The sequence below is a fragment of the Vanessa cardui genome, chromosome 22 (genome assembly GCF_905220365.1).
Source record: "Vanessa cardui chromosome 22, ilVanCard2.1, whole genome shotgun sequence".
Taxonomy (NCBI): Eukaryota; Metazoa; Arthropoda; class Insecta; order Lepidoptera; family Nymphalidae; genus Vanessa; species Vanessa cardui.
Window position 1 is genome coordinate 11,081,800 of NC_061144.1, and position 21,170 is coordinate 11,102,969.

Here is a 21,170-nt window from a genome sequence, read left to right on the forward strand (position 1 = left end):
ATTGGTCGGTTTATTTTAGTGATTGTTTTGGATGCAATAATATGAGGTTTTAATGATTCGTCCATGATGAAAATATATTATAAGCATAAATATGCCTTTATATTAGTACATTATTGTAACGTCCTTAAGTCAATTTAGTTGTATAGAAAATGAAACTAAAATTGTCATCATCGGCTGTGCATTACAGATAGATAAATATTTTGTAAATTCTTTCAAAATAAAATGGAGTAATTATTTAAAGTATACATAACAAAACTTAGAATAAGTTACTAAATGTAAGTAAGATACAAAGACAGAAAAGTTTTACAAAAATTTCATAAATCGTTAAATTAAATAAATACATATGAGTATTAATAGTTTACTAACAAAACATATTTTTAATAAGTCTACGTATGCGACTAAAATAAGATAAGCCGAAAATTTTCCACAGTTGATTGACCTCTTCTTCTTATTTATCCTTTTGATTTGTAAAACTTTCCTCACAAAATGCCTATAATGTGTCCAATAGCAATATTTGATAAGATGCCATTTGTATATACGTTATAATAAAATGTTAGTATTTAAGTAAATACAATCAAATACATATCGAAATATTTTTATATATGTTTTTTATATGACTTCATTTTCGGAGGCTGTTATTGTGATACTAGTCATAAATATATTGTTATTCATAAAAACAAATGTTATCAATAAAAGATTATAAATAAAACGAAATTTGTTGTCATTAATTAAACTTTTAATAAATATTCGGATTACTATAAATTCCACCAAACAGTATGATATCAGTTTTCCTATCGACTATGAGGTAGACAAACGGCCTGTCTGCTTTCAATTCTTCATTGTTACCTACAATCAAAAATTCAGCGACTGCACCCGCTGTTGCACCTTTTTCAGTCACCTCTATATCAGCGACTTGTGTCATTAATGACGTGTGCATTTTGAAATCACTGATTCCCCCAAAATCAGCTAATTCTGGATAAAAAATACGTTTCACTCCCATGTCATACACCAATTCAGGAATATTCTCCAATTCGGTCTTTATACTGAATCTAGGTATCCTAACAGTCGCAAGTTTCGTTCCTTCTCTTTTGAACTTGTTAAATATAGTCATCAATCTTATGTCCTTTAAGTAATATAATAAATTTTGGACACTACCTTTAGTTGGTAGAAATACGAGCATCGAAATTCTATCATTTGTATTGAATGGTAGTTCTACAACTTTTGCATTAATTAACGGTAATGTAGTTAGATTAAAGTATCCAGTTTGTGACATCAAGCGAACATTCCCTATGGGTATTTTTTCTTCTGAAAAGAATGGTTCCGTTGAAGTATAAACGGGGTTGAATGATGTTTTCCAGTCACTCTTGAAGTAAGCTGTTTCAGTCATCAATAGAACTGACATATTGAAATCTTCAGCTTGAATGCTCTCCTTGATAACACCATCCATATCCATCTGAATGACTTCATTTGCTTTCGCTGCTGCATCATCAGGTTCATTGAAATTTAACGACAGTATTTTAGCTGAATTCGATTTTTGTATCTCGTTTTGAAAAGAGTTCTTGACGTTCAACAATTTGTTGATGATGATAACATTCGTCCTTTTTGTCATAAAACCCAACTCTTCGTCCATTCCATTTAAAACTTCTTTGTATTTCCTCCTAAAACATAACATACGGTGATATCTCGTTACTTTCCTGATTTCCCTCTCGGTGGGACCTCTGGCTCCTTCCGCCAGAGTCATGAGTTGCAGCCATGTTGACAATGGTGAAAACACGAAATGATATCCTGTTTCTTGAGCAACTCTATCTAAAAGTCGAACAGAGAAATCATACGTAGGTCGTTTGAAGGTATTCACGGCACTTTCGTGATTACAAGGAAACTTAACACATAGCACTGGCGTTAAAAGCAGTATTGCAAACGTAATCTTGATCATCGTCACTAAATACATCACTGTATTGTTTCGTGCAATTAATGTCACTATAAATTTATAAATATTAATATTCCATCGAATTGTCAACTAAATGATATAGCTACGTATTCCACTAATAACACAATACTCGTTCATTCAATGCTAAGATTATTGTTACAATCAGTATTTATAAACTCAACAGGAGATAAACTTAGGTCAATGAGTTTTAAGTATCTGCAAACAGGACGTTATGAATTTAAGGAATATTCTAGAATATTTTATACAAAGTAGTCATCCTTATTGTGTAGGGGGTAAGATCGAATTTAGTTTTGTGGCAATTTAATATTGATAAGCTTGAATTCAATGTAATAGATTGTAAATAAACAAAAGGGAATTCTGCCTGGTTCTCATTTTCATTGCTAGCGTTGCCATTTTTAAAGATAATTTATACATATTAAAACATTATTGACAATAATGTTATGTAATAAGACATCATATGTATATTGTTACCATGTATTTTGTAATAAATTACATTGATGATTTTAATTTTAATTAATGTTGAAAATTCATCAAAATATTTTAAAAATGGCATTCTTTATTCAAATAATATACACATAGAAAATTGTAAATTATTTCAAAATTTTTGTTGTAATAATAATTATAGCATATATATTTAATACATTGAAGTTTCCGAATAATGGAACTTTAACCTCAACGATAAACAAGCTGTGATAACGTTGACACTAATTTTGCCTTCAATATTTTAGTCTCTACAACTCGTTCGTCGAATACAATCGAAATGTCTAGACTCACATTCCTCTTAATATGTGGGTTAATTCCATCTCTGCTCGCCCAGTGCACCGTGAAGAAGACGGAACCGCTTTTCAAAAGATCAGTCTTCGAATTTTCCGTCAATCTATTGACGAGAATTGCCCAGGAAAAGGAAAATCACTTCGTAACATCAACTCTTTCAACATGGATCCTACTCACTTGCACATCTTTGGGCGCTTCTGAAACGACCCTTGCGGAATTGAAACAGGTTCTACAATTAGAAAACAATAAGTGTTTCAATAATAAATATTTAAAACTTGCAAACCGTGTTACAAGTAATAATAGTTCAGACGTTGTGTTAGAGAGGAGCGCAAGTATATACGTAGATAGTAAATTGGAAGTCCGAAACAAATTTAGGAGAAGGATTTCAGAAAGTGGTGTGAGCCAATTTGAAACGATATCATTTGAAGACAGTGATAAAGCTTCACAGATTATAAACGATTTCGCGAGCCGAGCGACGCATGACACAATAGAGGAAGTCGTGTCTCCGGGAGACCTTGAAGATGTGCTCATGGTTATCATTGATGCTGTATACTTCAAGGGATCTTGGCAAACTCCGTTTGCGTATGAGGAGACGGAAGTCAGTCCATTTTATAATGAACGAGATGTTCAGATCGGTAACGTGAATCTCATGTACCTCACTGGTTCGTTTAACATCAGAACCATTCAGAAGATAAACGCAAATGTACTTGAACTTCCATACGGTAAAAACAACAGATACTCCATGTTATTGTTTTTACCAGAGGAGAATGTATCTCTGTATTCAGTTATAGAAAAACTGAAGTTAATTAGTTTATCGACGATAAGTAAACTGTTCGAAGAATTTGGCCCACAGATGGTTTCAGTTCAAATACCGAGATTCAAGATAACATCTGATCTTAATAACTTGAAAGAACTGCTTGTTGATATGGGTTTGAAAACAATGTTCGACAGTGCACAGGCACAGTTTCCAATTATATCAAAATATCCATTGTATGTTTCAAACTTTGTGCAAAAGGCTGATATAGAGGTGACCGAAGAAGGGACAGTGGCGAGTGCGGTGACTAACGCTGAATTCGGCTTCAGAACATTACCTGATCAATTCATTGCCAACAGGCCTTTCTTGTTTATGATAATTGATAAGAAATCAGAGGTGCCAATATTTACTGGCGCTTATTCGAAGCCGAGTCTATTTTAAGACGGTATAAATATTACGTCACTTCTATTTTTTTTTTTAATAATAAAGTAACGTGGAATATCTTAACGCACTGTTTCTTTGTACAGAAACCTTTAAACTAAATTCGTTACGTAAGATCATTTTTTTAAGAAAAAATCTAAAGAAATATATTTTTGTTACATTGAAGGTTTTTTCTTCATCGTTTTTTTTTCGACGGAATATTATTAATCTGTAATATTTTATATAATATATTGTTAGATGAGTTAGTGGATGTTTCGTTCCGTCTGACATCTCGAATGACGCACATCCCTGACCGCGGGAAAAATTAAAATAGTCGCGCATTGAAGACAGTGTTTGTACGCAAAGTCCGACATCCAAACTTCCTATGAATATGAAGACGAGTTTCTGAGTATCTGTTTGTACAGTCGGGGTAAGAAAAGGTTCGTCATCTTAAAATCTACTATCGTGTGCTCAGTATGAACGATAATCTGCTTTACCGATCGAGAATGTTACTAAAAGTTTGAGCCTTGATAAAGGAATGAATTTGAAAACTGACAAAGTTTTTCTTACTCTGACTGTACAGTATAAATAATCAGCTTTCACATTTTGGACAAAACATTCGCTATTAATTTTGTATACGCTTTTGTATTCATTTAAATATTTTCTGCATTACATCTCCATCTTGTTTTATAATCTGTACGAGAAAATTATATCAATTTAGACATTTTATTACTCAAGTTTCTTAATAAGTCGTAGCTAACAGCTATGTATTATTATGTGCATTCTGTTGTTTATTTCATCTAAAGTCCACAGATATACGCTGATAATAACGCAGCAAATATATTTTTATTACAGGAAACACTTGTGGAATAATATGCATTATATACAGTTAATTAATTTTTTTAGACAGTCATTGACTCTTCATGATTTCTTTTTGTTTAATTATATTTAACAAATCTTTATATAGAATAAAAAGCATCTTAAACAATTCATTTCATAACATATTCTGATTTAATCACATTTTTCTTCTTGATGACTGAGAATCTATAATCAATTAAAATTAAACAATCTCCCTCCAAATATTCTTGCGAGATAAATTTATGATTATTTTTTAGAATCTAATCCCGCATAGACCCTATTTATACACTATGAAAATGTTGCTAGCATTCTTGCCACCATTCTACGCGGTCAAGATTTATACGGTAACTAGTTTTAGTTCATATTTGTATATATTTAAGCATTTAATGTTATTAATTCTTATATTTCATGATGGCGATGTACATTTTTTTCATTCCCACTCATAAGGTATATATTTGTACACTTCATAGCCAGTACGAACTAGTCTACATAGACGCAATTACCTACAACCTTGCATAAAACCCTGCCGAATTTGGTACCTTGAACATGGTAATCTTAGGAAATCTTAGGACATTATGTTGTGCAACTGCACTGGCTGACTCTCTTTTCAAGCTGGAATCGACCAATATTAAGTATTGCGGTTTGTAAGTAGAATATAAGACGACACGTACCATCCAATCCAGAAGGACATATTGTACCACCGAGTGAATACAATGAATGAATAAGCTTAAATAAATATTTCACATAATAATTTGACCTCTTGATATGATTATTTTTAGCGAGATGAAAAACAAAAACTATTTTTAAACTATTTATTTCTACTTAGAAGCTATGGATGTTATTGGTCGTATTACTCTAATTTAAGGATATCTGTTAATATCGCATTATCATAAAGATGAGCATACGACGACCACTAAAGTTTGTCAACAACAACAGCCTGTAAATTCCCACTGCTGGGCTAAAGGCCTCCTCTCCCTTTGAGGAGAAGGTTTGGAACATATTCCACCACGCTGTTCCAATGCGGGTTGGTAGAATACACATGTGTCAGAATTTCTATGAAATTTGTCACATGCAGGTTTCCTCACGATGTTTTCCTTCACCGCTGAGCACGAGATGAATAATAAAGACAAATTAAGCACATGAATCAGCGGTGCTTGCCTGGGTTTGAACCCGCAATCATTGGTTAAGATGCACGCGTTCTAACCACTGGGCCATCTCGACTCACATTGTTTGTCAAAGTTTGCCAACAAAAGCGAAACCACCTTAAGAGTGGAGTTTCGTTAAATCCGTTCTACGCGGACCCACCCCAAAAGTCGATCGTTTTAGGTTTTTTTATGGTATAGGTTGGCGTACGAGCATATGGGCCACCTGATGGTAAGTGGTCACCATTGCCCAAAGACAATGACGCTGTAAGAAATATTAACTATTCTTTAAATCGTCAATGCGCCACCAACCTTGGGAATTAAGATGTTATGTTGTGCCTGTTGTTACACTGGCTCGCTCACCCTTCATACCGGAACACAACAATACTGAGTACTGATGTTTGGCGGTAGAACAACCGATGAGTGGGTGGTACCTACCCAGATGGGCTTGCACAAAGCCCTACCACCAAGAACAATATTTTATTTTTACGGAACAAATCGATATTAACAAACGAATGCTTGACAGCTACCAAGAATGCAGTGTTGTCGTTTCGCAAAAGCGATTTCATACCAGTGTCAACTTCAATAATTTATTAACTAGTAACATCAAGGCATAGTTCTTGATCGTATCGATGACGTTGCTCATTCTTCGACACGGCCATTCTGATGCGTTCACACGCCCTCGTGTGAATAGTCTGAAAGAAAATAATCTAAGCAGTAAAAAGTTATCGCCTCGGTCAACCCTGACCAAGCAGGGTCACAATGAAACTTTTGCGTTGGTTAATTACCTTATTCAAACTAAAGCAAAGATAGAAAGATAGTAACATTACACTTTACAACATATTCTATAACCACTAACATCGCCTCCAACCAGCGGATACTCTCAAAAAAAACATCGCCTCCAACCGGCGGATACTCTCAAAAATCATCGCCTCCAACAGGCGGATACTCTCAAAAAAACCATCGCCTCCAACCGGCGGATACTCTCAAAATCATCGCCTCCATCCGGCGGATACACTCAAAATCATCGCCTCCATCCGGCGGATACACTCAAAATCATCGCCTCCATCCGGCGGATACACTCAAAATCATCGCCTCCATCCGGCGGATACACATAATACAATACACAGTGAATATAATATAAAAACATTTGCAAACAGAACACAAATCACAATAACAAGGAAGATGAATAAAATACATTTTCATTGCTTAACAGTTTTATTAATATCATCAATGTCTATTACAGGGAAATTATCAGGCATTTTTTTCAAGCGGTCATGAGCATATTTGTAAGTTCGGTTACCATTCAAAGCTTTCAAAATGTAACGGTCGCCGTCAAGTACTTCAATGACACGATAGGGTCCTTTATATTTCGGGTCGAGCTTTGTCTGGTTACGCTCTTCACTCTTTAATAAAACAAAATCACCTACATTAAAGTTCACAAATTTTGCCTTGGTACTGTCAAATCGTGTTTTGTCGTAATCAGCACTCTTTTCCATGTGTTTGACTGCGTCGGCCCTAACCTGTTCAATATCTACCGTCTGTTCGTCACTGTCACATTGTAAAATTTCAATGGGCCTCGCAACTCTACCAATTAAAAGTTCTAAGGGGCTTGACTTGGTTACGCGATTCTGTGTACAATTCAATGCTAGCTGCACGTCCGGCAGTGCATCTTGCCAGGATTGATCGGAAGTCTCTATAACAGTTAGCATGTTTTTGAGCGTACTCATGACGCGCTCAACTTGGCCATTAGCACGTGAGCTTCCCGTCGCGATTAAGTGCAGCTTAATATTAGAAGTTTCACAAAATGAGCGAAACTCTCGGCTCGCGAAACATCGACCTTGATCCGCGATCAGTCTAGACGGAGCACCGAAAAGAGATACGCTATTCTTAACAGCCCTAATACTACTAACAGTGTCAATGCTATGAGTATGATACAATAGCACGTATTTCGTAAACGCGTCAATAAGAACGAACACATACTCCTTCTTGTCATTTTTCCCGCTCAGTTTGCCAGTCGCGTCAATATGAACGGTATGCCAGGGGATTGCTACCTTTGGAATGGGGTGTAACTCAGCATGAATTTTTCCCGAATGACCCTTTGAAACTTTACACGTCACACAATTATCAACAAACTTTTTAACGTATTTTGACATATTTTCGAACCAATAAAGATCGTAAACCTTTTCTAGTGTTTTTTCCCATCCCAAGTGTATTAATCCACTGTGCACATTATTAATGACTGACCATCTCAAATACCTAGGAACAATGGGCAAACATCGTGTTTTTCCGTTTCTTTGAACTTTACGATACAACACATCGGAACGCAATTCATAAGTTTTTGCTACGTCATTGCCAAGTAAATTTTCAGACAAATCAGATTTTAACTGAGATATTTCTGCATCTCGCTGCTGTTCCGCTAGTAACCAATTTTGACTGAGCTCAGTGATATTGACTTGTTTGGGAGTTACCTTGTCAATTGATTTGGTTGGTGTAACAGGAAAGGGGTTGCGGGAAAAGAAATCAGCATGACACATTTTCTTACCCTCTCTATGTACAACATCAAAGTTAAAGGATTGTAAAAATGCCCACCAACGGTGAACTCTGGGGGTGAGATCGAGTTTAGTACGAGCAGCTTTAAGCGAATTGCAATCAGTAACGACCGTGAATTTCTTGCCATGCAGGTAATGACGGAAGTGTTTAACCGCGTTGACGACCGCAAGAGTTTCAAGCTCATATGAATGATACTTTGACTCAGCAGCCGTCGTACGTCGGCTGTAGTAAGCCACAGCGTGGTTTTTACCATCAATCCTCTGCAACAAGACTGCACCATAACCAATTGCACTCGCGTCAGTATGTAATTCTGTTTCACATTCTGGGTTGAAAATGGTCAGTACTGGTTCACTAGTCAGCGCTTGAATTATTTGTAGCCTCACTTGTTCGTGTTCTGGTTTCCAATTAATTTTACCATTTCCTGTAGTTAAAGCGTATAAGGGTGCCATAATTTGTGAAAACTTTGGAATGTACTGTCGGAAATAAGATGCTAACCCAATAAATTGTCGTAAGTTAGTCACAGTCTCTGGGGGAGGAAGAGATGTTAAAGCTTCGATCTTTTTAGGATTAGGACGGATTTCACCTTGACTAACCTCGTAACCCAAGTACTCAACTTTAGTTTTAAGGAAGGAACATTTTTTCAACTTCATAGAGAAGCCTCTCGCAGTCAGGACATCTAGGACGTTCTTAAGACGTTCGAGAGCTTCCTCTGGGTTGCGAGCTACAATTAGCAAGTCATCCATGTAGACAACCACATATAAGTTTGCTAAATCACCTAAGGCCTCCATGACTGCACGCTGAAAAACAGCCGGAGCATTTCGGAGACCAAAGGGCATAGCCAAAAACTCATATTGGCCGTCGGGTGTAATAAAGGCAGTCGTTTCAATGGAATCAGGGTGCATAGGGATTTGATGGAACCCAGAAGCCATGTCAAGTATCGAAAAATAGCATCCACCATGTAGCCTGGCTATCTGATCCTCAATACGTGGGAGGGGAAACCTGTCCGGTATAGTATTGTCATTAATTACGCGGTAGTCGGTACACATTCGAACATCTCCATCTTTCTTTTTAACCAAAAGAATTGGGCTCGCATTAGGGGACGAACTCGGTCGAACAATACCAGCATTAACTAACTCACTCACACGATCGCGTACGATTTTACGTTCGTCAAGACTAAGGCGATACGGACGTCTATACACAGTCTTACTTGGGTCCCTTAGTCGTATTTGCATTGGGGCAACGTCAGCCCTAGTCGTTGGAATACCGTTAGTGAAGTATTGTTTATACAACGTCAAAATTTCAATTAATCGGGTCTTATACTCAGGGGGTGCATCTGTGTCTGTTAACTAAGGTAAGCTTATTAAATTTCAGTTTGTCACATGTCATGTTAACAGATAAACCTTGTCCCAACAATTCACGTCCTACCATAATATCATAGCGTAAATATGAGTCAGGTAGAACATGAAATAAAATGTCTACAGTAATATTGTCAATCTCAACAGTTGAAATAATTTGTTCGGTACTATTGACGGAAGTCTGACCAATGCCAGTCATGGTAACCACATTATAAAAACGTTTGCCACAAAATTTAGAAGCCAAAGACTCTTTAATAAGTGAGCACTCAGCTCCAGAGTCGTAAGAAAATTGAAAGTGCTCACCAGAGTGTAGTAACAATCCAGTCGGCGCGCTCACCGCGCAAACATCTACTCGCTTCTCGCTTGGGCGGGAACTGCCAGAGCCATCCTGGGTTCGTCGTCTGGGGCACTCCGACGCGTAGTGACCCGTACCTCGGCATTGGAAACAGGTGACATGAGACTTATCAGGAACGCTTCTAATCTGACTTGTAGCACGTTGAGGTTCACTCGATGAAGTCGCCGATCTACTATTCTGTCTTAAAGCAGGCATGCTCTGTCTATGGCGACATTGTGACGCTTTATGCCCGAGCTTTCCGCAAGTAAAACACTTTACTGCGTTTTCACGGCTTCGTTTCACATCTAAAGTATTGTCACTACCAAATGAAGAAGCTTTACGTTTCAGGAACGATATAGACTTTAATTCCTGCTGTAATCGATTTCTACTGGATATGTGTTGCGTGAATGACATTCTTTGTACTCGCGGATCAAACTGAGCAATGTGTGACATAACCGTCGCTACTGCTATTTGCTCGACGGAAAGGTTTTTTCCACTTTGTCATGAGTGAAGTCATTAAGGTGGCAGCATACGAAGCAAGACACTCATTTTCTTTAGGTTTGGTACCGCGCAGGTTAATAAGATGGGCAGCCGCCGTTTCAGGACAATCAAACCTCGCGATAAAAAGATCTTTGAAATCAGCCCAGCACATTCCATGATAAGATACCTGAGCTAGCCAAGCCGATGCTTGTCCTTTCAATGCTGTACTCAACGCTAACATCAGCGGAGCGCCGGTAATTTGTTGGTCCGGAACACACATATCAGCAGTACTAATCCATGCACGCGCGTCCACTTGTTCTTGATCCGGGTTAAACTCAGGAAAACGTAATTTATCTTCAGTAGGCGGTCCTTTCATGGCTTGCACTAGTGCCATGAAATTACGGTTCTGCTGTTCCATAAGGAAAAACCATTTTTCTTCGTCCGATGGTAATTTCTTTTCACGTGGGAGTCGTGAGCTGCATCCCACTTCTGATATCGCATCCTCCATACGTTCGGGCTCAGATCGCTCTTCTTCCATTACTTAATTTTTAAAAATAAGACCGTTAACGGATTTTACAATATTTTATTTTTACGGAACAAATCGATATTAACAAACGAATGCTTGACAGCTACCAAGAATGCAGTGTTGTCGTTTCGCAAAAGCGATTTCATACCAGTGTCAACTTCAATAATTTATTAACTAGTAACATCAAGGCATAGTTCTTGATCGTATCGATGACGTTGCTCATTCTTCGACATATATATATAATAGGCGAAAATCTTACCCGCTCTCATGGCCTTCTTATTAGCAGTTTATTTTAAGAAAAGTTAATGAGGCGAAGATAGATGAAACAAAAAAGTCTCTAAAATTATAAAATATATTTTATGGTACAATGACGACTTTACTTTGATATATATAATTAAAATTTGCAAATAATTTATCTTTAATGTTAATAAAATATTTTATTTTTTATTCAATTTCAACAATGTCTTGCCATATTTAAATTACATTTTGTTTTTAAATATTAAATAACTAAAATATTTCCATGTAATTTTGTTTTTAAATAATCCATAATTATGCTGTAATCATGGCGTTGCATCCACAGCATTAAATATAAAATATTGTTTCTAAAAAATAATACCGAGTCAAAGTGATCACTAAAAAGTAATAGAATAATTTGATTTAATCACCCGATCGTATGTCAATATTTCTACATTTTGTTTTTCAAAATTAAAATTTTGTTCTCAAAATCGGCCGACCTGGAAGGGTACCATGGTACCATTCCAGGAGTATCTTCTTTCTAACTAAAAAACAATCATCAAAATCGGTTCATAAATGGCGAAGTAATCGGCGAACAAACATTAAATAAAAGAATATACGCATCGAATGGAGAACACTCTTTTTTTTATAAAAATCTCTTTATATTTGTGAAATTGGAGAACTATCTATATAGATAGTTCTGTTCTTATATGTAGGTATACTTTATTGATAAAGACTGAAATTATAATGATGGTAAATAATAAATACTCTTCTCTACGTTGATGGCCAAAATTTACCACAGACCTAAGTTCTTGTGTTTTTCCATAACACAAGTGCTTCAGCTACTTACATTAGGATCAGAGTAATGTATGTGATGTTGTCTCATATTTTATTTAAGAAGAACCTCAGCGGGATCTATTTTGTTTTAATTCAAGCTACATGGACAATAGCAATAATTTTTTTTTATTTGAATCAGCCTGGAGGCGTCATCTCATTCCCAAGGTGTGCAGTCAACTAGAAATTCATTAGTGCTGTATATATCTTAGCTCACAAAAGTTCTTTAACAATTTTTTTGAATTTTATAATTAAATATTTTTTAACGTTTTCGTGTTATAAAAACGTGTACATTGCCCCAAAAAATAGTTACTAAGCCGATTACACATCGGGTGCTTAGAGTAACAAGTTTATTCTTGTTCCTAGTATTAACGGCATGTACGTCAGAATTTCTGGGAAAATCGTTTGTTTTTGCGTACCTACTTAGAATAATAACATACCAAAAACTAATTGAGAAGCGGCGGTCATTATTTTAATTTGTAATTTAATTAAAAATACATCATAAAAATGCAATACAAAACATTTTAAAACCAATTGATGTTATTTATTATTTGGTCGCTGTTTATAAAGCCTAGGTAAATGTTTGACCTCGTGAATAGCATACTGGAAGTAGGTAATTCTCCTTAATCGTATGTTAACCATGCGTAAAATTAGGATGTCATGTTAGATAGGTACAGTCAGAAAAAAAGCCTTCGTCAGTTTTCAAATTGATTCGTTTATCAAGTCTCAAACTCTTAGTACCTTTTGAATCTAAACGTCAAATCATTGCGACGCAATATGTCACTCTCGATCGGTAAAGCAGATTGTCGCTCGAAAATAGATCTTAAGGTGACGAACTTTTTCTTAACCCGACTGTACATTCTTTCTAAACAGATGCATTGCGAATTATATTTTACTAAACATACAATCATTTATAGTAAATTATTTCTTTCGTTCTTTATAAGGATAATTTATGTCCATACAAAATGTGGGAAATGTCAGTGACCTTTTCCTCTCGGGAATTCTGAATTGCAGACTAGAATAAGAATATTGCAAAAGATTTGAAGTACTGAAGTACCTTACTTCCGTAAGCACGTACACAATATGGCCTATTATACTGTGCCTGATCTCTTGATTGATGGATGAGTCTTGGACCATTGGTGAGGCGCCGAAGAGACCAGTCATTATCATCATTATCATTAGAAATAAAATAAACTTTATTTTATATTTAAGTGAAGCTACCACTGGTTCGGAAAGTAGATTCTACCGAGAAGAACCGGCAGGAAACTTAGTAGTTACTCTTTTACAACATTTAAAAAATACTAAGTCATTATGATAATAAATGATAATAAATATAATACATGATAATAAATAACAACAAATAACTTTTTTTTTTTTTGTTGACCCAGGGTAAATCTTCTTAGATACCCGAACTCCTGGGGTGGAGGCCGGGTTATGTGAGATTGTACTCACTAAAACCCCCTGCGATGGCCGCCACAGCACGGAAAACGGAGAGGCTCCGGGATCTTTCGCAGCACGTCCGCGGCCTCTCCCGTGCGTTGCTCCGCTCGTGGCTTGCGGAGCCCTTCTCAGGAGGGCGAAGATGGTCTCGCCCTCCCCGCACCCCTCGCTGGTGCGTACACCGGCAGTCCGGGGCCATACCGGACTGCGGTCCTCCTCTCGGCCGTATGAAAACGGATGCGTGAGACCCCCATCTCACGCACCCACGGCCGGAGGGATTGTCCTATTTATTCCGCCCCGGGCACTGGGGCTTGGAGGCCGTGAAGGCGACCCGCAGGTCGCCTCCGCCGGGCAGGATCGGCCCTCTCCCGAGCCCGCCCCGCAGTCTCCTTCTGGACTATGACGGTTTCACAGAAGTTGACTACGGCCTCCCACGCCGATTCCCTGCGTAGCATCGCCGACACGACTGCTCGCAGGGAGAGATTTCGCCCGATTTGCTGGACCAAGACTTGCCTTTCTGCGGTCCACGCGGGACACGCCTCTACCGTGTGTTGGGCATCGTCTTGGTCCGCCCCGCAGTGGTGGCAAACCGCCGTCGCCTCGCGTCCGATCCTACACAGGTACTCTCCAAAGTAACCGTGACCGGTCAGCACCTGTGTAAGTCGGAAGGTGACTCGTCGCTTCCGCCGCATCAAGGCCTCGAAGGCTGGCAGGATCGCACTCACGACGCGTTTGTGCGCGTACCTATCTCCGCGGAGACGGGCGTACCACGTCGTGTGTGCCCTTCTCTGCTCCTGCCGCCTGAGCACTTCGAGGACGCTGGCAGGGTAGGACGCACTTCCGCCGCTTTGACGGAGGGCGCGAGTCCTCGAGTCGAGGATGTCCAACGGCGGAAAGCTTGCCAGAAGGGTCGCCGCCTCGAAGGATATCGTGCGATATCCCCGCACCATGAGGATGGCTACTCTCCGCTGCAGACTCAGGATCTTAGTCTTGCAGCGGCGGGTGCCCGTCAGTCGGTGTGACCAAACGGGTGCCCCATAGAGGGCCATCGATTGCACGACACCAGCATAGAGGCGGCGAATCTCCTCCCTTGGTCCCCCGAGATTAGGCAGCAGTCTGTGCAACGCACCCACTGCCTTCTCGATCCGGGTGACCAGGAGCTTGAAGTGTTCTTCAAAGCTCCAGCGACTGTCCAGGACAAGGCCCAGGTATTTCATGTACCTGGACACCTGGACGTTTGAGTCACCTACGCGAATGATCTGCGAACGGGGTGGTTCCCGGCCCACCGGCCACTTGTGGAACCATAGCGCCTCCGTCTTATGCGGCGCTTAGACCCAGTTCGCAGATTTTCGCGACAACGAGTGCGACTCCGAGCTCGGCTCGCCGTCTGGTCATCTCAAAGCTCAACCCGCATGCCAGCACCAGCGTGTCATCTACGTAGCAGCCTGCGGGGAGCTCGACACGCAGAACCGCGTCGTACGCGAGATTCCACAGGAGCGGTCCTAGGACCGATCCCTGCGGAACCCCGCAGTACACTTCCCTTCGGGTCCTCGTACCGTCCTGGTCCACGTACACAATGTACCTGTCGCGCAAGTAGCTCCCAACGATCGCCTGCAGGTAGAGAGGCACGCGGTGGTACACCAGGGCCTCCCTGATGGCAACCCAGGGTAGAGCGTTAAAGGCGTTGACGATATCCAGGCTTATCGCCAACGCCACGCCCCCCTGAGCCACCGCCTGCCCCGTCAGGGACCGGACGCGCATGATCGCGTCAACGGTCGAACGACCCTGACGGAAGCCGAACTGGCTGTCGGCCAGGTCGGGACCGACGCACGACAGATGCTCGCTGAGACAAGAAGCGACAATCCGCTCGAAGAGCTTGCCAGCCTCGTCCAGCAGGCATATGGGACGATACGCAGAGGGAGAGTCCGCGTCTCTGCCGTCTTTCCTCAAGAGGACCAGACTTGCCTCCTTCCAGGCCTTGGGGAACGTGGCGTTACGGAGACAGCTGTCAAACAGCCGCCTCAGCCTGTCCTCCAAGTGAGCCGAAGCCAACACCCACGCCCGTCCCGGAATCCCATCGGGACCGGGCGCTGTGTTCCGGGAACTCAGGCGACCAAGTGCTCGGTCAAACTCCTGCTCTGTAACCCTCAACTCGTCGGTCCAAGTGACCGGCGGAAAGGGGATACAGGGGACTTGACCGGATCACCGGGAAGAGCGAATCTATCACTCTCCTCAGTAGATCCGGATCTAAGGTCTCCGTCAACGGGGGCATCCACGGGCGTAACTTGCCCAGCACCATGCGGTACGGGCGTCCCCTCGGATCCCTGTCGAGTCCCTCGAGGAGCTCGTTCCAGGACCGAGCGCCGGCGTCCGAGATGGCGTCTCGCAACGCCTTCTTGGCCTCCTGGAAAGCCCTGTAGGCTTCGTCTTTCTCCTCTTGAGTTGCTCGCCTTCTTCTCCGGGTTCTGCTGGACTGGCGGTGAGCGTGCAAGCATGCGGTTCGCAGCTGCGCGATCTCCTCCGACCACCAGTGCATCGCCCGGCGCTCGAAGCGGCCTGCCCGGGGCATCGATGCATCGCAGATCGACGTTATCGTGCCCCTGAACCAGACCGACTCACCCTCGGGGTCGGGCGAAATCTCCTCGGCGTTTTGTGGCCAAGCCGCGACGATGGCGGTGGCTTCGAGATGATCTCGGTTTAGCCGCTTGAGGGCCCATCGTCGCGGCAGGGTGTCTCCCTGACGACGGCTGGATCGGTCGGGATGGCGGATAGCCACATCGAAAAAGATGTGGCGGTGATCGGATAGTGTGACCACCTCCTCAGCGACACGCCATCCCGAGAGCATGCGAATCGCAGGAGGAGTCGCCCATGTAAGGTCCACGACCGACTCCCCCTGCCACCGCACGCATGTACTCTCCGACCCGACGTTAATGAGCCGGAGGTCCAAACCAGCCGCCCAGTCGAGAAGCGTCACTCCCTTCGGATCGTCCCTAGAGTTACCCCAAGCCCTGGCGTGGGCATTGAAGTCCCCCAGGACGATCAGCGGACGGGGTAGGCATCTGCGAACGCAGTCCGCCAGCCCGTCCAGGTACAACTCGTAGTCGGCGAGTGACCTATTGGGAGAGACGTAACACCCCACAATGGCCAAGGGGCCCCACCGAACGGCCACGAATCCCTGCCCCGCTTCGAGCAGGGAACAGGGTGGGACCCCCGCACCGCCTGCCCAATGGATGGCCACGGTGCCAGTGGCGTCCCCAAACCAGCGAGGTTGGTCGGGGACGCGATAGGGCTCCGCCACGACCGCGAGGCCTATGGACCACTCCGCAATGGTCTGCATCAGAAGTTGCTGAGCACTACGGCAGTGGTTCAAGTTCGTCTGCAGCACCCTTACTCCCGCGAATGGGAGACCTCCATGGCCTCCTGCGGAGCAGAGTCCGTTGCTGAGGCGGGAGCTTCGGCGGTCGTATGAGCCAGGGTGGTAGGAGCGGTCTTTTTACCCTTCTTCCTCCCACCCGCCGTCTGGCAGCATGTCTTTGCGCCCAGACGATGGGCTGACGGGCGACCCACATCTGAGCACAAGGGGCACCGAAGCGACTTGGCCGTGCATTGGCTCGCTCTGTGTCCGCGCTCTCCACAGGCGAAGCACCGGTCGCTCCGGTCTGCCCCATTCGGATACGTCTGCCCAACGTGGCCCTTCTCGAGGCACCGGAAGCAATATAGCGGCCTTGCTTCCAGCACCTCGACCCTAGCGGAGCCCCATCCCACGCGGATGCGTGAGGTCGTCACCAGCTTGCGCACGGCGGCGAGAGGGCACCTCACATGTGCCATGCCGAGCGCCATGGGTGACCGACGGATACTGCCAACAGTGATATTCTCCGTCGAACACCCACTCGCCTCTGCGATGGCCGACGCCACCTCCTCCGGTGTCGTGGCATCGTCCAGATCGAGCACACGTAGCTCGCCCGTTTTAATTTAACGAGCCACCCTCACATTGAGGTCCTTGAGGACCTCACGCATCCGCGCTGCGAGACGGTCGGCTTTAGCGTCACTGTCGGGACCCCCGATGTTCAACAGGATCCCGCCAGTGATGGCCCTTTTCTGCTCGACCGTCTCGATACCGAGGTCAGGGAGCTGAACCCGCGTACGGGCAGCTCGCATGACCTCAGTGTAGGTCGTCGTCGCGCCTTCGACGACCGTTATGGCGACTGCCGCGGTTGCCGGCACCTTTGGGAGCCTCCTCTTAGGCGCCTTCCTAGCCGCAGGCTTTATTGCCGCAGGCTGGGAAGACGTCTTCAGCCGCGATCCAGGTTGCGCTTTCCTGGCCGCGACCGTCGCCCAAGACTCGGCAGAAGCCGTCGGACGAGAGGAGGAGGGAAAGGAGGCGGGCACCGGTGATAAGTCGGTGACCGGCGGAGGAGCCGGTCCCGCCTTCCTCTTCCTCCCCCTGCTTCTCCGCTTCCTGGGCGAAGGAGGCTCCGTCAATGGGGCCTTCACTGGCCGAATGCCTATTCGCAGCTCTCCCCGTCAGTGCGGGCCTATATGCCCTGTCGGGGAAGTGCTCCGCCCTGAAGGCGGCCAGCTTCTCCTCTATGAGGGCTCCGATGTGCTCCATGAGCCCGGCTTCACTGCTCGTCAGTTGAGCAGGAGCGCGTGGAGCAACAGAAGCCCTCGATGTCGTCGCAGCCCCCGCAGGAGCGCGCCCGGCCTGTGCGGCAGGGGCACGCTTCCTGGACGCGACAGGGGCTCGCGCTGCAGTAGTCGCTGCCGGCGTTGCGCGCTTGGGCGTCGTCACGTCACTGGATGGAGCCGACGGCACAAGGCCCTGTTTCGCTTGAAAGGCGTTAAATTGTGCCGTCAGCAGCTCCAGCCGCTGAGTGACGGTCGCGAGTTCGGCTCAAAGTTGGGAGTTCTCCCGTTCGAGCTTCTCCACGTCGGCGCCTTTTGATTGGCGCCGAAGGAGCTCAGCGACCGCCGCCTGAGTGTTGCGCGTGGCCTCGCGCAGGTCGGAGACGAGGCTCCCTTTCATCTTACGGGAACTGTCTGTGACCTTCTGTATGGCCGCCAGATTGCTGGCGATGCAGGCACCAAGTTCGTCCATGGGACGTGCCTGCATCTTCGCCTGCAGGACCTCGGGTCCAGGGAGGCTCCCCCCATCTCTCGCGGCAGCCGAAGCCGGGGAGGGGTCTGGGCGCTCGTCCCCGGTATCCCCGTCAGTGGCCCTGCTGGGCCCAGCGCAAGAGGAGAGGCTGAGACTCGAACAGCTCATGTCCGAGTCGCAGCCGCTTCTATCCTCCCCAGCGTTGGAGACAGGCGTGTCCGGGCGAGAAAATCGCCCACGTCTGTTTCGTGCCAACGCTTTTCTGTCCTTGGGATCCCTTAATTGGATCCTGATCGCTGGCCTGGCCTTGTCGGCCCGCGACTTACCTCTCCCCGACCGTGCTTTAGGCACGACGACGTGCCGTGGCAGGACGTCACTCGGCGACTCTGACCCCTGCGATCCTTTCTCCTCCCTGACGCACAGGCGTTTCCGGCCATCGGGCCTCGCCTGCACGTTGTCGGTTCTGATAGCCATCGACTCTAGGCTGCGAGAACGGGTGGAGCCTCCTCGGCTCTTGACGCCCTCAGCGTGCGGATAAGCGGTATGTGCGCCCCCCCCCCAGATTTCGAGTCGGGGCGCTTGCCGGAGACCAGCTCCGGGTGGGATTGACGGCTATTGCCGCTGCCCACCTGGGGAGTTATACATTTTGTTGTATTTTCCATATCCGCGCCTTTTTTTCTGAAGCGCTAGCGACCGGATGCCCTCCGGCCATTCATCCTCTCGGCACGCTAGACCTTAGGATTAAGGTTGCGTATAATGGGTCGAAGTTCCAGTCTGCTAAAGCAAAGCAGAACAACGTGCGTCCCCAATATACTCCCCCCCGCCCCTGTCGGTCGTTAGCCGTGTCGACGGCAGCATCGCAACGGAATTGCTACGGTGCTGCCGCCCACACGTTTCCAGGGAGCACCACATGGAGGTGACCGACGTGCTCCCCAACAACAAATAACTTACTTGAAAATAGTCGAAAACCAATCTGTAAAATAAAGTTTTAAAGGCGCGAAACACTTTTGAACTGGTTATGGCGATGCGACTGTGACAATGGCGCTCTTAATCTCACAGGATATTAAATATCGTTCCCTTTACATGATACAATGCCGGAGATGTATCTTAAACTCACCAGATTTTAAATAAGGTGACTATGTCGTTTTGTTCATATATGTCATTTTGTCCCTATTTCTCTTATATTTATTATACATAAAAACCTAGACAATTAAACATAAAAACCAAAATAATGGGAGTTTCTTAAGTGATGTAGTAAGACGTGGCGTTTTGTATTGTTCAATGACTGAAAAACTGTGAACGTTGTAAGACATTCTGTAGTATAAGTATAAGCCGGGACGGGTCGCTAGAAAATATATATTTTGGATATGGAGAGGAAGGAAGGGATTGCCTATTTTACTGTTTCATTCACTAAAACTTAACCGCAGGTTCACTACTGCAAATGCGTTGCCCATTAACGATAAACGCTAAACACAAATACGCTCGTGCGCTGCCAAAAAAACTGAGCGCGGTGTATGCTTTTAATGATACTAGCAAGTAAGTACGTTTGTATTGGAATCGAGTAGTAGGGGCTCAGCGGAATCATAAAAAGAGCAAAACGAAAAAATAATAGTCCTGCCCAGTCTATCTATTCTTGCGCGCCCGAGAATCTACGCCCTGTGCCTGGGCACCGGTGGCACTGCCCTATTAACGCCACTAGGACAAATCTCAAAGGTAAAGAGACGTGTAACTTAGCTGAAGATTGTAGGTACAAAAACGAAAAACATCTTTTAGCTGATACATAATCAGACCCGACATAATCCAGGGTGGCATACACCAAAGAAACCAATCGTACCGCGTGGGTACGCAATCTTTTTTGTAAGGAAGAGCTTGCTCACACATCGGCGATTGTCGTACTTAACACGGGGCTGGATATCATGTACATCCAATCTGCATTGATTCACAAACATTAAAGTGATTTAACAATTAATTCATTATAATATATCGTATACATTCGGTTAGTTTATGAGCAAATGTATGTTTTTAAGTATCGCAAGTGGTTTCGCAGGCTGACAAATGAGACAGACAGTCTGGTTATTTTTTTCACGATATTGGTGGCAACCGAGCAGAAGACTCATCTTATGGAATGTAATTACTCATGGGCATCTGCAACACCCAGGTACTTGCAAATGCTTGAAGGTTTCCAAGTCGTACCGGTACGCAAAAACCGCCAGCGAAATCTGTTTCCACAGAGTGTTTGTTCGAGGCAGAAGATTTACCAAAAAGCGTGCTGTTGTGCTGCGGATTTTAGGACAGGTGCAGTACCATTAGTTTTAGAGAGTGATTAGACAAACTGCAGAAATGACAACTATTATATTTATATGGATGACGATAGCCAAATATATCACTGTTATCTTTCTTTAATACAAACGACGTGAGCA

General features: G+C 43.9%; 5 protein-coding genes across 5 annotated transcripts; 1 reads left to right on the plus strand and 4 right to left on the minus strand.

Moving 5' to 3' along the window:
• Positions 1-715: 715 nt before the first annotated feature.
• LOC124539357 (ovalbumin-related protein X-like) lies at positions 716-2,127 on the minus strand. Its single transcript, XM_047116728.1, has one exon. The coding sequence runs from the start codon at positions 1,946-1,948 to the stop codon at positions 737-739; it is 1,212 nt and encodes a 403-aa protein (XP_046972684.1). The 5' UTR covers positions 1,949-2,127; the 3' UTR covers positions 716-736.
• A 536-nt stretch (positions 2,128-2,663) lies between these two features.
• On the plus strand, positions 2,664-4,082 carry LOC124539282 (serine protease inhibitor 77Ba-like). The gene has a single exon (XM_047116617.1). The coding sequence runs from the start codon at positions 2,709-2,711 to the stop codon at positions 3,915-3,917; it is 1,209 nt and encodes a 402-aa protein (XP_046972573.1). The 5' UTR covers positions 2,664-2,708; the 3' UTR covers positions 3,918-4,082.
• A 9,857-nt stretch (positions 4,083-13,939) lies between these two features.
• LOC124539219 lies at positions 13,940-14,869 on the minus strand. The gene has a single exon (XM_047116515.1). It carries the CDS (start codon positions 14,867-14,869, stop codon positions 13,940-13,942), a length of 930 nt encoding a protein of 309 aa, XP_046972471.1.
• Positions 14,870-17,039: 2,170 nt separating this feature from the next.
• On the minus strand, positions 17,040-17,810 carry LOC124539220. Its single transcript, XM_047116517.1, has 2 exons — positions 17,643-17,810; positions 17,040-17,609 (listed from the first exon to the last, which is right to left on the minus strand). The coding sequence occupies exons 1-2, from the start codon at positions 17,808-17,810 to the stop codon at positions 17,040-17,042; spliced, it is 738 nt and encodes a 245-aa protein (XP_046972473.1).
• Positions 17,811-17,904: 94 nt separating this feature from the next.
• On the minus strand, positions 17,905-19,224 carry LOC124539221. Its single transcript, XM_047116518.1, has 2 exons — positions 18,583-19,224; positions 17,905-18,522 (listed from the first exon to the last, which is right to left on the minus strand). The coding sequence occupies exons 1-2, from the start codon at positions 19,222-19,224 to the stop codon at positions 17,905-17,907; spliced, it is 1,260 nt and encodes a 419-aa protein (XP_046972474.1).
• Positions 19,225-21,170: the final 1,946 nt, after the last annotated feature.

Bases quoted from the DNA above. Each gene is read 5' to 3' on its own strand.
- LOC124539357 (XM_047116728.1), bottom strand. From the start codon at position 1,948: ATGTATTTAGTGACGATGATCAAGATTACGTTTGCAATACTGCTTTTA.
- LOC124539282 (XM_047116617.1), top strand. From the start codon at position 2,709: ATGTCTAGACTCACATTCCTCTTAATATGTGGGTTAATTCCATCTCTG.
- LOC124539219 (XM_047116515.1), bottom strand. From the start codon at position 14,869: ATGAAATACCTGGGCCTTGTCCTGGACAGTCGCTGGAGCTTTGAAGAA.
- LOC124539220 (XM_047116517.1), bottom strand. From the start codon at position 17,810: ATGCGAGCTGCCCGTACGCGGGTTCAGCTCCCTGACCTCGGTATCGAG. The intron at 17,610-17,642 runs GTGAGGGTGGCT...AAAACGGGCGAG, and splicing joins AGGTCCTCAAGGACCTCAAT to CTACGTGTGCTCGATCTGGA.
- LOC124539221 (XM_047116518.1), bottom strand. From the start codon at position 19,224: ATGGCTATCAGAACCGACAACGTGCAGGCGAGGCCCGATGGCCGGAAA. The intron at 18,523-18,582 runs GTGGAGAAGCTC...ACCGTCACTCAG, and splicing joins GCCAATCAAAAGGCGCCGAC to CGGCTGGAGCTGCTGACGGC.